The sequence below is a fragment of the Caretta caretta genome, chromosome 2, assembly GCF_965140235.1.
Source record: "Caretta caretta isolate rCarCar2 chromosome 2, rCarCar1.hap1, whole genome shotgun sequence".
Taxonomy (NCBI): Eukaryota; Metazoa; Chordata; order Testudines; family Cheloniidae; genus Caretta; species Caretta caretta.
Window position 1 is genome coordinate 141,567,293 of NC_134207.1, and position 15,508 is coordinate 141,582,800.

At 41.0% G+C, this 15,508-nt stretch overlaps 1 protein-coding gene across 3 annotated transcripts in view; it reads right to left on the reverse strand.

The window, feature by feature from the left end:
• The window catches only part of MARCHF6 (membrane associated ring-CH-type finger 6), a 120,006-nt gene that overhangs the window by 23,151 nt on the left and 81,347 nt on the right, over positions 1–15,508 (reverse strand). For 2 of the 3 annotated variants that reach the window (XM_048839584.2, XM_048839582.2), the window contains 5 exons: positions 11,014–11,215; positions 9,264–9,333; positions 8,621–8,716; positions 4,894–5,075; positions 3,226–3,360 (listed from right to left, as the gene is read on the reverse strand). In XM_048839584.2, the coding sequence (XP_048695541.1) occupies positions 3,226–3,360; positions 4,894–5,075; positions 8,621–8,716; positions 9,264–9,333; positions 11,014–11,215 (685 nt within the window). The remainder of the gene's footprint in view (positions 1–3,225; positions 3,361–4,893; positions 5,076–8,620; positions 8,717–9,263; positions 9,334–11,013; positions 11,216–15,508) is intronic. The other variant, XM_048839585.2, reaches the window with a different exon arrangement.

Here is a 15,508-nt window from a genome sequence, read left to right on the forward strand (position 1 = left end):
TCCCTGACCGAGTTTGAGCACTGAAGTACCAAAGGGTTCAACCAGGGAGTTTCCATGCTTTGAGGTGGATGGACTCCAGGTTGGGGTGCTGCAGCTGCCCGTGGTCCTGTGAAATTAGGGATGGGCAGATGGGGAGCTCTATTGGTATGACCACTGAAAGGTTCAGCAACACGGTGAACCAGTGCTGGCGGGGCCATGCTGGTGCTATCAGAATCTACGAGGCCCTGTCCTGGCGAACCTTGAGGAGCACTCTGTGTGTGAGGGGGAACGGTGGAAACGCATACATCAGGTGCCCCGCCCAAGATAGGTGACAGGAGTCCGCAATGGAGCCCGGGCTGTAGTTCAGGAAGGAGCAGAACCTCTGGCACTTCCTGTTGCCCCGCATGGAGAACAGGTCTGTATGGGGAAAGCCCCACTTCTGGAAAATTGAGTGGGTGATATCTGATTTGAGGGACCACTCATGTCCCTGGAACGAGCGGCTGAGGCAGTCTGCCAGCTCGTTCTGCACCCCAGGAAGGTATGACGCCTGCAGGTGTATGGAGTGCGTGATGCAAAAATCCCACAGGGAGAGGGTTCCTGACAGAGGGGAGAGGAGCGAGCACCACCCTGTTTGTTTATATAAAACATTGCTGTGGTGTTGCCTGTGAGTACTGATACGTACCTGTCTCGGAGACGGCTCTGGAATGTCTGGCATGCCAGGCGAACTGCTCTCAACTCTCCGACATTGATGTGCAGCGACAGCTCTGCCTGGGACCAGAGGCCTTGGGTTCTGACACTGCCCAGATGAGCTCCCCAACCAAGCGCTGAAGCATCCATAACCAGGACAATCATCGGTTGGGGCTTTGCGAAAGGTACTCCCGCACAGACCATCTGAGGTTGGAGCCACCAGTGGAGGGAGCTGAGTATTCGCGGGGGGAGGGTCACTATTGAGTCCAATGAATCCTTGCCCTGCCTGTGCACCTGTGCTAGCCAAGCTTGTAGAGGTCGAAGGCGGAGCCCGGCATGTTGCACCATGTATGTGGAGGTTGCCATATGTCCCAGAAGCCCCATACAGTTTCTGGTTGTGGTGATTAGGAAATGAAGGAGAGTATGAATAATGTCCAAGATTGCTTTGAAGCGTAGCTCTGGGAGGAACGCCCTTGTGACTGTACAGTTCAGGAGGGCTCCAACGAACTCTATCCTTTGAGTGGGGGTCAGGATAGACTTGGGTTCGTTCAAAGTAAGGCCCAGTCTGAGGAATGCGTCCCTGACCAGGGATACGTGCTGTGCTACCCTTGTTTGGGATTCTGCCTTGAGAAGCCAGTCATCTAGGTATGGGAAAACCTGGACCCGGCGCCTGTGGAGGAACGCTGCCACAACCGCCACACACTTGGTGAATACCCGAGGGGCGGAGGAAAGGCCGAACAGAATGCCCTGAACTGGTAGTGATAGCCACCGACTACGAACCTGATAAAACGCCTGTGGGAAGGGATAATTGAAATATGGAAATATGCGTCCTTCATGTCGAGGGCTGCGTACCAGTCTCCCGGCTCCATTGAGGAAATGATGTTGGCCAGAGAGACCATGCGAAACTTCACTTTTTTTATGTATGAGTTAAGGTCTCGCAGGTCCAGGACAGGCCGAAGCACCCCCTTGGCCTTGGGGATAAGGAAATAACAGGAGTCGAATCCCTTTCCCCGAATTGCTGAGGGACCTCCTCTATCGTGCCTAGCGCTAGGAGCGACTGAACCTCCTGTAAAAGAAGTTGCTCATGAGAAGAGTCCCTGAAGAGGGATGGGGGAATGGGGGTGGGAGGGCGGTATAGAGCAGAATTGGATAGAATATCCCACCCCTACCGTGCTGAGGACCCAGCGATCTGACGTGATCTGAGCCCAAGCCTGGTAGAAACGGGAGAGTCGGTTCACAAAGGGACGGGAAGGATCCGTTAAGGTGACTGGTGCACCGTCCTCATGCGTAACTTCAAAAGTTAGGTTTAGGGTCAGGGGGCTGTTTAGTCAAACCCTGGCCTTGGCCCGAAGAGGACTGTGGCTGCCTCCTATTGTTTCTGCCCCTCCTTCTAGGTGGTCCTTGGTAGAAGCGAGATGGGGGCTGAGGCCTAAAAGGCCTTCTCTGAGGTGCCGGGTCCTTCCTCGGTGCCGGGACATCCCGCACCAAGGCTGGTGCACTGCGTACTGAGGAGACCGGTGCCAGTTCCATCTGTGGCTGAAGGGCCGACTCCATCAAAAGGAGTTTCAGGCAGTAGTCCCGCTCTTTCTTTGTTCTGGGTTTAAAGCCCCTGCAAATAGGGCACTTATCTGTTTGATGGCCCTCACAGAGACACTTGAGACAATCGGCGTGCGGATCGCTTGTGGGCACAGCCCACACCTCTCACACGCTTTAAACCCCTACAGCCGAGGCATACCCCAGCGCCGGGGAGAACAATAACTACAACTATTAACAACTTGAATAACTATCTACACTAAAGACAAAGGAAACCACTAGGCTAAGCAACTTGTGAGCAAACACTAAGCTGTTCCAACGACTGTCACGGGCGGTAAGAAGGAACTGAATGGGCAGCGGGTTGGCAGGGTCATATATACGTCGTCACGAGGGCGCCACTCTAGGGGTCTTCACTGCCGACCCAACGGATACCGCTAGGGAAAAGCTTCCGATGAGCGTGCATGCAGTGCACGCAGACACCTATTGGAATGCACATGAGCAATCACTCGAAGAAGAAAAGCCCTTTACAGCATAACCTTTAAACAAACAACTTAAGTCTTTCACTAACCCCTTTTCCAGTGTGCAGAAGAGAAAGGGATTAATACATGAAAACATCCAAAAATAAATATCTTCAAGTTTTTTCTCTGCCTTTCCCAGTCTCTGCCTCCTCTCTGCTCCCCCCTGGACACAGGGTCTACCACATGGGCAGTACTTAAGTCATAGAGGTCAAAGATGGGAGGTAAAACAGATCTTGTGAAAATCTGAACCTGTGATCCTGAAGAGTCAAGCAACCTCCTTCTGGTTTAACAGTGCTAGGAACCCTCATAACCCACAAGTTGCCTTTTTTATTTTTTTTAAGCACTACACATGCACAGAAACTGAAAAATGCTTTAATACTTAATCAAATAGGAAACCATACCTCATACTGTATTTATAAAAGCCTTTAGAGAACCTCATACTCCAGTAAAAGCAAGGAAGTATTGAAAGTCTGAATTCAATTAAAAACAAAACCAGCAATTAACTGACCTGCCATGGGTAGAATAGAGGTGTCTGATCCAAAGGAACTCTCAAAGGAGCAACAATTACCAGTTCAAACAGAAGACCAAGCAGAAGTGGAACCACACCAGCTAGTAGCACAGCTACTATCAGTGTCTTCATTATCTAAAACACAAAAAACTGGATTTATAAATGATGCGAGATGGCTAGTTCCAGTCAAAGCTGCACCTCTCAATTTCTCAGAGTTTAAAGCCTTTGCATGTTTACTCTTAAGAGAAAAATAAAAAGGCAGAAAAAATTGATACTGAATTAGTATATATGCAAAATTAAGTTCTGTTAACTGTAAATTACAATACACACCTGTAGTTACAAAATCTGTATTTTTAATGCTTTTTAGCCCAAAAAAGTAATTAACAGGATCCTCTTTGATGTTGTCTTTTTTTTTTAAACCCCATACTCATATTTGACTGTCGTAGGTATGGAAAGTACCCAATGACCAGTACTTAATCAGGAAGAATTCTTTCAGTGTTTCTCCTCCCCAACACAGTTATGATCAAGATGTGAGTTTTTTGTGTTATTTACAGGTTATGCAGTATTTGTTAAATTGATTAACAGATTGAATGTAATTCTGTCCTTGAATTTTTTGCATATAATAAAAGCAAAGGCATCCTGATCTAATTAACTTTGTCAGTGCAGGGTGCAGAGGACAGACCCAAGGATATAATTTAGTATTGATATTGGCAATTTCCTTTGGCAAACTAAATGAACTGCAAATGAAGTGAAGAATGTGCTGATCAGGGAGACAGTTACAGCATGAAACATCTATTAAAACTGCTATTGTCTGTAAATATCTAGTAAGATGTAACCTTGAGAGGATCTTTCACAGGTTACCCCATTCCCCATGCATCTTTAAAACGTATCCATAAAGGGAAAAAATATGTTACCATTCCAGAATTATAGCAAGGTTGAGTATGGAAGTTCTATAACTAAAACCAATTGAGACAGGTGAGGGCTTGCCTTGATTATGATGAAAACTTCCCTCAGTGTCTAAAGTCACTATTAGCATAAGAACCATTATGAAAATAGTCTCATCATAATTGGAGAGGAAGTGGTTTTTTTTTTTTTTAAAGTATTCATCTGAACAACGCCACAAATTTGGTGATCTGAAAGAGCTTTCTGAAAATGTGCACCGTGCAGCTACACAACATATGCCTGTACAAAAAAAATGGTTTCCCATAACTGACTATCATCTCCAGTCTTATTTTTGGCACTTCACGAATACCGTTAAGTCTCTAAACAGGTGAACACTTCACAATTTTCATCTGTTACTTTTTACAGAACAGAATTAAACAACTGTAAACAAATATTTCTTGAGATCATGTGATACAGGTTTTCACTGGATAGTATCCTGTACTATGTTTCATTTAAATGTGAACGTAATAGTTAAATAGTTAGTACTGTGGCGCTCAAAGGACTGATTCATTAACATTCTGTTTGAATACGGTTTCCATCGGAACAGTGATTACTGTTCAGAAGTCCAAACTCAGACTGAGTAGCTTTAGGGGAAGGAGGCTGGGGATCAAAAAGGAAAAAACAGTACAAGGTGAGTTTGAGAGGAGGAAGCAAGTATAACTCATTAAAGAAGCAGAATATGCTGTTTGATAATACAGCAAAAGCTTTCTTCTATCAAGAACTTACCATGAGGGACCACTCTTTAACCTTCTGAAAAATCACTCTGCGACCCTGCGGCATCCATGCGACTAGAACGGTCACCGCCCGAATGGTTAGCCAGCAGACATAAAGACCACAAGCAGCTGTGTACAGTTCATGGATTTTGGCTGCTCCCGTCCAAAATGACATTAACCAACGGCCAGCAAATACTGGAAATGTAGAGATTAATAAATATACTAAGACTAAGTAGCAGGATTATTTTACCTATCAGTGAAGGATGACAACTATAGTGTAAATTTGCCTCAGTCTTAAACCCAATGTAAAATATGAGTTTTCAAAATCTTGTGCTGAGTTCACAAATATTGCAAATTTCAATTGGTTTGTTATCTCACATCCTAGACAAAAAACAAAACATCCATTTAGATTCACGAACTTTAATTTCAAGGATAAGTTTAAAAACAAAGCTGAAATAGTAATGGTTCATTCTCAAAATTTATGGCATTCAATTCCATTTGTGGCATTCAATCTAGCACAAAACAAAAGTGTCTAGAGTGCAACAAAAATGTTTAGATACATTCTAACAGTAAGCTTGAAACTGGCTCATTTTCCATTAATACTACAATCTCGCTACAGAAGTACTCTTAGTACCATGATGGTGGGGACCATGAGAGCACCCCAAGTATTTAAAAATAGAAACAATAACTGTCTTTCTTCCATACCAGGCTATAGGAGAAATTGCTCCATTGTCTTATTTATAGATTTCGTTTGCTTGCTGGCTTATGTTTAGGAGAGGTTGGGTGTGCTGTGTGAAGTTACTGAGAAAAAATTAAGTCAAAGATAGGAGTAGTTTGAAAGAAGTCCAGGTCCATGGTCATTATCTCACTCATCTCTCACAGGTAACAAGTTACATAATTTAGATATATCTCCTGTGAAAAATACCGTCTCCAAAAACTTACTAGCCTCCCCAACTGGTTGACAATTTCAATGTTCCGGGGGGGCAGAGTTACTGTAGGAGGGCGAGGCTGCAGAAAGGCACTCTCTCATGTAGCTAAGGGACCATCTCATGGAAGGCATAAAATATCAAGAGAAGGACCATGAACTGGACTATTTAATTGAGAGTAAAGGCAGAAAGAAGAGTGTCAGAGGGAATGTTCACAGCAACTTCTCTTGCTAAGCAGACTGGCTGTTGCATTTTGTAATAGCTGGTGCTTTCTTGGTTTTATTCCTGGTTAGCAGATGCAGCAATCAAGACTGCAAGTCACAAATGCATGGATCAGACTGGCCCTGTCTGCAACTGCTAGGACGGGGTGCAATCTCCACTTAATGGGTCAGTAACCAGTTACAGGTTACAGTTGGATTTGTTTGCCACCCTGCCTATTTGGGCATCTAACAGCACTAAAAAGAGTTCAAAGGGTTTGCCTTCACTAGATAATTAGTCCATGTTAAAACTTGTGTTAACTCATGTGTGTAATGTGATTTTGTAGTCAGTATAGACAAGAACAAGTTGTGTTCAACATGTATCTTGTCATGGTTAAAAATGTGGTTTCAGTAGGATTTACTCACGATCATGTAATGTAATATTACACACTATTTGTTCCTGTCTACACAGAATGCAAAATCATGTTTAACATGCTAAGTTTACACAACTCCTCAAGGTCATATTCTAAGATGACCTAATTGTCCAGTGAAGGCAAGCCTTAAAAAGGATCTCAAGGCTGTATGCAGACTGACAATTTAAGGGCAAAGTGCATCACTTTGTGCATACCAGTACTTTATAGTATGGTAGTGTGCCAACGGAGATCACAGCACAAATGCGCTAGGCACTACACATAAAAGTATCAAGACACAGTGCCAAACCAATGTGCAGACTTTGTTTTAAAATATCATGTACATTTATGACAATACGTTGTTTTAGTTACAATATACCATACACTAGCATTTATAATTTAATTTTGCTTTAGTTTAGGTTATTATAACTAATCACAGTTTCAGGGGAGTTAAGTAATGAAATGGGTTGGTGCACCAGCCTTTTACCACTAAGCAAAGTTAAAATTCTACACTGAAACACCAGGGAACTGTTTCTTTCCTCATTCTTTCTTACACCTTTTTCCCCTCACAGCAGTCATCTCGCAATTATCATTCTCTGAGAACCAGACTAGATCAATTATTTATGGTTTCCATGGGCCAGGCCAGATATGTTGTTTACAAAGCTGCATAGTGACATTTGCACACATGCAACCCACATGATGCCTCGTTGAAATGATCCCCCCTTTCTGCATAAGACCTAAAATTTATCAACAAGAGTTTCCATCACTACCACACAAAAAAAGGAAGACTTATTCCCCACCCTTTAAAAATAATAGTTTACTAGCTTTCAGTACAATACAATTATAATGTAATAATCTGCATATAATATCAAAGTATCACAAAAGGACACAACTCAAGATCATTCATAAGATTAATTTAATCACTAAAGTGTATTGGTCTATTGGTAACTAATAAGAATACCACCAGGACTTCTGTAACCACAGTAGCCAGAGGTTAGAATTCCCTAGCTGACAGTGTTTAAACTTCACTTATCTCACTGAAAGTACAAGTGAAACAATTAGTTACAAAGTGCTCCAATAAACACTGATAATATTCACCCCCAAACTCCTCAAAAACCAAGAGTTTATCCAATAAAAAACAGAAAAACACTAGAAATGAGGGCTTGTATCTAAAGGCTTGTCTACACAAAGCAATAATGTGAACTGCGGGGGTATAATTTCTAAAGTGCACTAACATGCATGCATGCATCCATGCAGATCCAAGAGGTTCCCTACTGCACTTTAACATGTACTGTTTCAAACAGCACTACATTAAAACACAGTAGGGAAAGATTAAAAAGCGACTACTATATAAGATATACTATTCAATACAAGATATAAAAAAATAAAACTGATATTTGGACATTATATAAAACTCAAATTCTAGAAATAAGCCCTGAAAAAATGAAATTAATAAACCACGAAAAACAGAATCTCTATTGTTCTGTCAAACAATTTCAGAAGTATGCAATGAAGATGCACAGTTTACAAAGATTTGATTAATATTCTGTCCATGAAAACAGAGTCAATGTGTATCAGTACTGCAATCTCTAATATACAAACCATGTGCAGTATTAAGTCTCATTCCCTCCTTCAGTACTATCAGATGAATGCTAGTCTCAATAATTCAAATCCAGTCTTGACCTCAAAGTCATGAAGGTGATCTTGGTGCATGACAGATGTGGCAGTTTCCTGAAACATCTTTGGGAGACCTTACTGAATTACTTTTAAGTGTCATTGGGGTACACAGTATTAAACGAATGGTTTATGTATTACTGTGAGCTGGGATTGCAAGTAACTTCTCTACGGGAAGATATGACAGATGAGAGACCTGGGGGTTCAGAGGACTATATTGAACAATGTGCCAGATAAGAATGGACTTTTTGGAACAAAAAGCATTAAGTGGGTTTCCTGGGGAATATATAAGGGAAGATGAATGAAAATTCCCCTCCCTCAGTTATGCAAAAACCCAGTCTTTTGAAGTTATACCTTGAAGAGTGAACCATTGTCTTCTGATCACCTGTTATGTGAGGCCAAGATCAAAGGCCCAAATTGTAAAAAAGAAAGACTGAACTACTCATGGTTGTTCAGGTTTTGAATCTGAGAGAGTTATAAACTTATAACCACAGGGAAAACTCAGCTGTGGGTTTTGTAGGACTGATACCTACCAGAGTCAGAGGTTGGAGTTGAGGTGACCTCTGGTAAGCTTTTTAGTATGCATGAAGGTTCTTTTATTATTTGAATGTTTTCTGTAATGCTTTCACCTTAAGAAGAAACATGCTTGCTTAGAAAGAGCAGTTTGGTAACCTGTAATTGTAGCAATTACAATGTTCATAGCTTCTAGAGAGAAAAAACAGCACAGACACTGGCCTTCTAGGCCGTCTGGCTTGCCAGAGATATCACACTGTAGACTAGGCAGGGAACTTTGCAACCTGGAAAGCCCCTGGTCGGGAGGGACACACACACAGGTCTTTGTCCAAGAGAGGTAAAAACTGAAGAGCTAGGAGCCCGAAGTGGGTTCCCTCAGGGGACCATGGATGGGGAATATAGGTGCAGTTGCTTTGAATTGTGATAATAAGATGCTACAGTGGTCATCCGTCTCCCTTCCACTGTATTGACATTTGGATAAAGACACCATTTCTGATTTATGAATCTGTCGTTTTGAATTTAGACTATTACACTATCAAAGAGGTTAAAAACAGATTCCCAACATTTTTCTGTGATTGCACAGTTTCAATTTTAAACCAACTATTGCCATAAATGCAAGTATGGGGTGTTTGTTTTTACACAGTATCATAGCATAACACGTACCTGGTAAAGTAAGGCAGATAAGACTGGCAATCAGTAATGTTATACACATGAAAACAATCAACAGAAATATCTGAAAGACAAAATACAAAGGGAGACAGTTAACAGAAAAACTGAAAGTTGCTTAACTGATTGTTAGCAAAACATTAAAGTATCAAAATATGCATCCATTTAGAAATCAGTAATCTAGATAGTAAATGCAACACATAAAATTTCTATTCCAGTTATTTTAGTTCAGATAGGAGAGCAGACAGTCAAACTTGCTGACTCATTATTCAGCTCCTCAATTATTAACAGGATTCTGTTGTCCGCACAGTCTCAGATATTTGCGTGTTTCCAGCTCCATTGGAAACCCTGATTTATTCACCAACCAAACTGCATAAAAATGAGCAGAGGTACTATGGAAAAAACAGTATTTAATTATGTCATCAAAATATTATAGTGCTAATACACAAGGCAGCAGAGCTAAAGATTCACAGGCAACCTTCAGAATTTCTCACCTTTTGACCCTTTCACTTCGATACGCTAATATTCTATGCTTTGGTTTGGGCATTTCTAGGTTTTTCTTGTTTTTAAAACAAAAATAAACAAAGTTCCATCTGCTACAACTATTTGGGGACAGGAGAAGAAGACCATCCTACACAGTATTCTGAGAGGCAAGGGCTCCTGTGCCTCCTTTGAAATGCATGGGTGTCACAGTTCCAGGGTTAATTGCACCTCTGTGGTCTGCTCCAAGACACCTCTTTAGGTCACTCTTGCGAAACTCAGAAGCCCCACACAATCTTATCTTCAGCTCTGCAGCAGAAAATCTCTGCTCCATACTATGGACCTGACAAGTTCTTTTACACTTGGCACCACTAAATGAGGCTGGCATAGGTTCGGTCTGCTCTAGTGGCAGCTCTGAACAGTTTAGACTCCTTCAACGCTCCCAATCCCTAACCAGCACCTGCACGAGAGGTTTACTCCCAGGGGCATAACTGACTTTTGCTTAACCTGGAATTTCAGCTACCACCAGGCTAGCTAACTTTGACGACCTGTAGATTAGTCTAGAAAGGCAAATTCACTGCATGTAAAAGTTCATAATAATAATCAAAAAGTCAAGGCAAGTAAATTAGTAAAAAATTCGACTTCTAAAATACATGCACAGCACTTCCAACATCTAACACTGACAAAACAATCTCATTAAATATTACCATAGGGGAAGAAAATACATTGGACAAGTAGTTGAGACACCACTTTTACAATTCCTCAGAACTAGTAGAGGTCCTTTTGATTATCTACTTGCCGCCTTTAAAATATATATATACACATGCACACGCACTCTCTTCTTTCCTATCTTTAATTTTTTAAACAACACTAGATAAACAAAGCTGAGCATTCATATTTCATCCTGGATCACAATATGTATGGAATCTGTAATAATTGGATGCATGAGGGGCTGGTTATATATGTTTCAAACTGAAGAAAAGTTATATTAAAGTCAACTACATGAGTATAAAGTAGGAAGACGTTTGCTAACAAAATAATACACAAAGTCCAAGATACTAAGTAAAGTATGGGGCCTTAATTATTTAGCTTCCAAAAATGATGCTATCACCAAATCTTCCTGAAAAGATATCCTATGTTCTTTTCTTTGTTTATATAACTGTAGTTCCTAGGAATCCTAGTGATGGACCAGGACCCCACTGTATTCTATGTTTGTACAGCACTAGCAAAGAGATGGTCCTCTTTTTAAAGGGTTAGATCTACCTACCCTGAGTGGGAATTTTAAAGGCCTATGGTAAGGCTGGAAACCCACAGGTCCTCCTTGCTGAAGTATGGCTTGATGGGCTGCATGAAGACCTTCTCCCACAACTGGAATGGCATTGTTATTGCGAGCATGCTGGTTATTAGGTTGCTGGTTTGCATTGTTCTCATTCTCTTCCTGGTCTCCAAGTAAGTAAGAATGGAGGTCCCTGTGGCAAAAAGCATGAAATGATTGTGTAATTTCCTCTGGATTTGTTACATGAACGAAAACCTAGAGAAAGCACACCACAGAGCTATATTCATCAGCATTTGTTTAATGAACAAGGTAAAAGGACTGATCACTGAAATATCATGAAGCAACACATAAAAAGCAGCATTTGGCAGGTTTCATTCTTTTTTCTGTAAGTGTTCTACCTGTTGTTTTTTAGATATGTTAGAACATACAAATCTTGGAAGAAAAACAATTTGGGTACAGGTTAAAAGAACCGTTGCAGCACAGCTACAATCTGAACCAACTGAGTCATTCATCTGACTATTTAAAAACAATATTGGTTACAAAAATGTCATGAACAGAAGAGGAAAACTTTGTCAAAATCTCTGCTGGTGTAAACAGGCACAGCTCCACTGATGTAAGAGTTCTCACTTTTACTGGTATTATGTTGGCTGGAGATTGTTCCTTACATGGCTGGATTAAACAGGACAACAACATATCAACTCACATTGTGAAAAGTATCTTCAGCGTAATAACTGGGGAAGAGGCAACATTGTTTTTGTAAAGGGAAATCACGCCTTACCAATCTACTAAAATTCTTTGAGGGGGGTGAAACTGGGCCTCAGTGGGTCACAATTTGAGGATGCCAAATTCAGGACAAACGGCTGAGAAATAGGGCAAACAACCCAAAACTGGTGGTTATTCTTCCATAAGATATACCAAACCAGCAACAAAAGTAAACTTCTGTTTCACCAAACTGGCTAACAAGAAGCCATAAAAGCAGTTTCCTTAGGCATTCCAGTTCTTATTTCACCACCAAAAACACTGGATTTAGAGATGCGTGGTTCTCCACAACCCGTCTCATTAAATAAAAGGTTCTTCTTTCATACACCCAAGTCAATATATAACTCAGATCTTACCCAAAAATCACGCTGATACCAATCCTTTAGTATCTAAAATCTAAAAGTTTATTTATAAGAAAGAAAGAAAGAAAGGCGAGAGTTAAAATTGGTTAAAGGAATCAAATACATACAATAAATGCAACGTTCTTGGTTCAGGCTTGCAGCAGTGATGGAATAAACTGCTGGCTTAAGTTAAGTCTCTGGCTGCTTCCAAGTCATTGGAAGGTCCTCAGTCCATTGCTTAAAATACTTCCATTAGTATAAGTTTATATAGTCCAGAGGCCTGAGCAAGAAAGAGGCTGGAGCAGGATTGAGGCAAAATGGAGGCATTTTCAGGGCCTTTTATATCTTCTGCCATGTGGAGGGAATCCCACTGTTCTTACTGTGGAAAATTACAGTAACAAGATGGTGGTTGGAGTCACATGGACAAGTCACATGTCCATGCATTTCGCCTAGTCATTGCAGGAAGCCATTACCTATACTCCACACAGTACATTTGCAGGACAGTCCATTCAGTGTAGATGGGTGTCTCCCATTGTCCACTGTCAGTTAAGTGTTTCTTGATGAGCCACTTAATTTGAATAGTCCCTCCAAGATATCCTGGCTAATTACCTTGTGGGCATTACTGCAGGAGCAAACATTTGCAATCCAGGTATAGAGCCAATATTCATAACGTCAAATACAAAACTGATATATGCATGCAGATAGCATAATCATATTAAGCAAATCATAACCTTTCCATAGACATCTCACATGCCACATTTTGTACAAGATTTCTTGCAACTATGTAACAGTAGTTGCAACAATGATCTATATGGTCATATTTTAATTAGATAATGTCACAGGGGATCAACAAGCACGTGGACAAGGGGGATCCAGTGGATAAAGTGTACTTAGATTTTCAGAAAGCCTTTGACAAGGTCCCTCACCAAAGACTCTTAAGCAAAGTAAGCAGACATGGGATAAGAGGAAAGGTTCTCTCATGGTTTAGTAACTGGTTAAAAGACAGGAAACAAAGGGTAGGAATAAATGATCAGTTTTCAGAATGGAGAGAGTTGAATAGCTGTGTCCCCCAGGGGTCTGTACTGGGATCAGCCCTATTCAATTTATTCATAAAGGATCTGGGAAAAGGGGTAAACAGTGAGGTGGCAAAATTTGCAGACGATACAAAACTTCTCAAGATAGTTAAGTCCCAGGCAGACTGCAAAGAGCTACAAAAGGATCTCACAAAACTGTGACTGGGCAACCAAATGGCAGATGAAATTCAATGTTGATAAATGCAAAGTAATGCACATTGGAAAACAATCCCAACTATACATATAAAATGATGGGGTCTAAATTAGCTGTTACCACTCAAGAAAGAGATCTTGGAGTCATTGTGGATTGTTCTCTGAAAACATCCACTCAATGTGCAGGGGCAGTCAAAAAAGAAAACAGAACGTTGGGAATCGTTAAAAAAGGGATATATAATAAGACAGAAAATATCATATTGCCCCTATATAAATCCATGGTACACCCACATCTTAAATACTGTATGCAGATGTGGTCACCCCATCTCAAAAAAGATACATTGGAATTGGAAAAGGTTCAGGAAAGGGCAACAAAAATTATTAGGGGTATGGAACAGCTTCTGTATGAGGAGACATTAATAAAATTGGGACTCTTCAGCTTGAAAAAGAGACGACTAAGAGGGGATATGACAGAGGTCTATAAAATCCTGACTGGTGTGGAGAAAGTAAATAAGGAAGTATTATTTACTCCTTCTCATAACACAAAACTAGGGGTCACCAAATGAAATTAATAGGCAGCAGGTTTAAAACAATCAAAAGGAAGTATTTTTTCAAACAATGCACAGTCAGTCCATGGAACTCTTTGCCAGAGGATGTTGTGAAGGCCAAGACTATAACAGAGTTCGAAAAAGAATTAGATAAGATCATGGAGGATAGGTCCATCAATGGCTATTAGCCAGGATAGGCAGGGATGATGTCTCTAACCTCTGTTTGCCAGGGTCACCTGGCATTGGCCACTGTCGGAAGACAGAATACTGGGCTAGATGGACCTTTGGTCTGACCCAGTATGGCCGTTCTTATGTTCTTAACCTTTGAACAGCAGTTTAGAATTTGTGAACAAAAGAAGTCACAGGTTCTAAAATGTTTTCCCTACAGGTATACATTTTCTTCTCTCCCTAATAAGTCTCAATGTTTAAAAAAAATCTACAAAACCCCTAAAAATTGTCCTCGCAGCAGTCTGAGAGCATCAGTATCCAGTACCAGTGTACTTGCGTAGAGAGGGGCACCATCTCTGATATGCAATGTTATTAACTGGCAGGACTTTATGGGGGTCTGGTAAAATCAAATACCTATTACGTATGCTCAGAAGCAATTTTTCATTCCCCACCCCCAAATCTAGCAAGAACTCCTCCTCAAAGGACTACTTACATAAAGCTCCAAACTTCAGACAATTCCTCCATCAGAACGTAGATTTAAAAATGGTAATTAAGTTTTTTTCACCCTTGCTTAATTAAAAATGGCTGAAGGAATGTTTATTCAAGCCATCTCTACTGGTAACTGCAACAGTTGAAGATGCATAATAGTTCCCATTGTTATCCCCCCAACTTGGTTCTCATCTCCACCTCCCTCCGTCACCTACTTTCCATTGGTATTCATCTTTGGGGATGAGTTATCCATGTTTTGACTGTATCTGAAGGTCAATTTTTCTATTAAGTTGGAGCTAAATATCTCATTTGTTTTTCAGGCATGAAAAGCTGAAAAGATTATTGCAAAGAGGAAGAAAAGATCTCACTCTCCATCCCAATCTCAAACCTCCCTAAGAATAATTCAGTCAAGAAAAAACCTTCAAATTTGAAATATTATTAATGAGCAGTACAGGATTTGGGGAGTGCAAGTACACTTGTTTAAGTCAAATTATGAAACAGTCAAAAACTACTAAAACAGAACAGTTCCTTACCCTACAGTAACTGTGGTTCTTTGAGATGTTGTAGTCAGTATGGATTCTTAGGTGCACATGCATCATGTGTGCAAGCCCAGAATCTTTCGAATAGCAGAGTCCAGTGAGGAGACACATGTGCCCTGAGCCTCCTTGAGCTTCTGTGTGAAGGCATAAAAAGGGGGAGCGGCAGCAATCCCAATTCAGTTCCCTTGCAATTCAAAGCCCATGAGTGACTGCTGAGGACTTGGAAAAGTGGGGATGAAGAATAGGTCATGGGATCCACACTGACTATAACAATTCAAACAACCACAATTATAGTAGAGTTAGTAACCACTCCTTCTTTGAGTGTTAGTCACTGCAGGTGACTGGCAAACAATATTGACTCAGGATGGTGGGAATGAGGAGTATCAGCTGCATCTTCAAAATGAAACAGCTTGGCT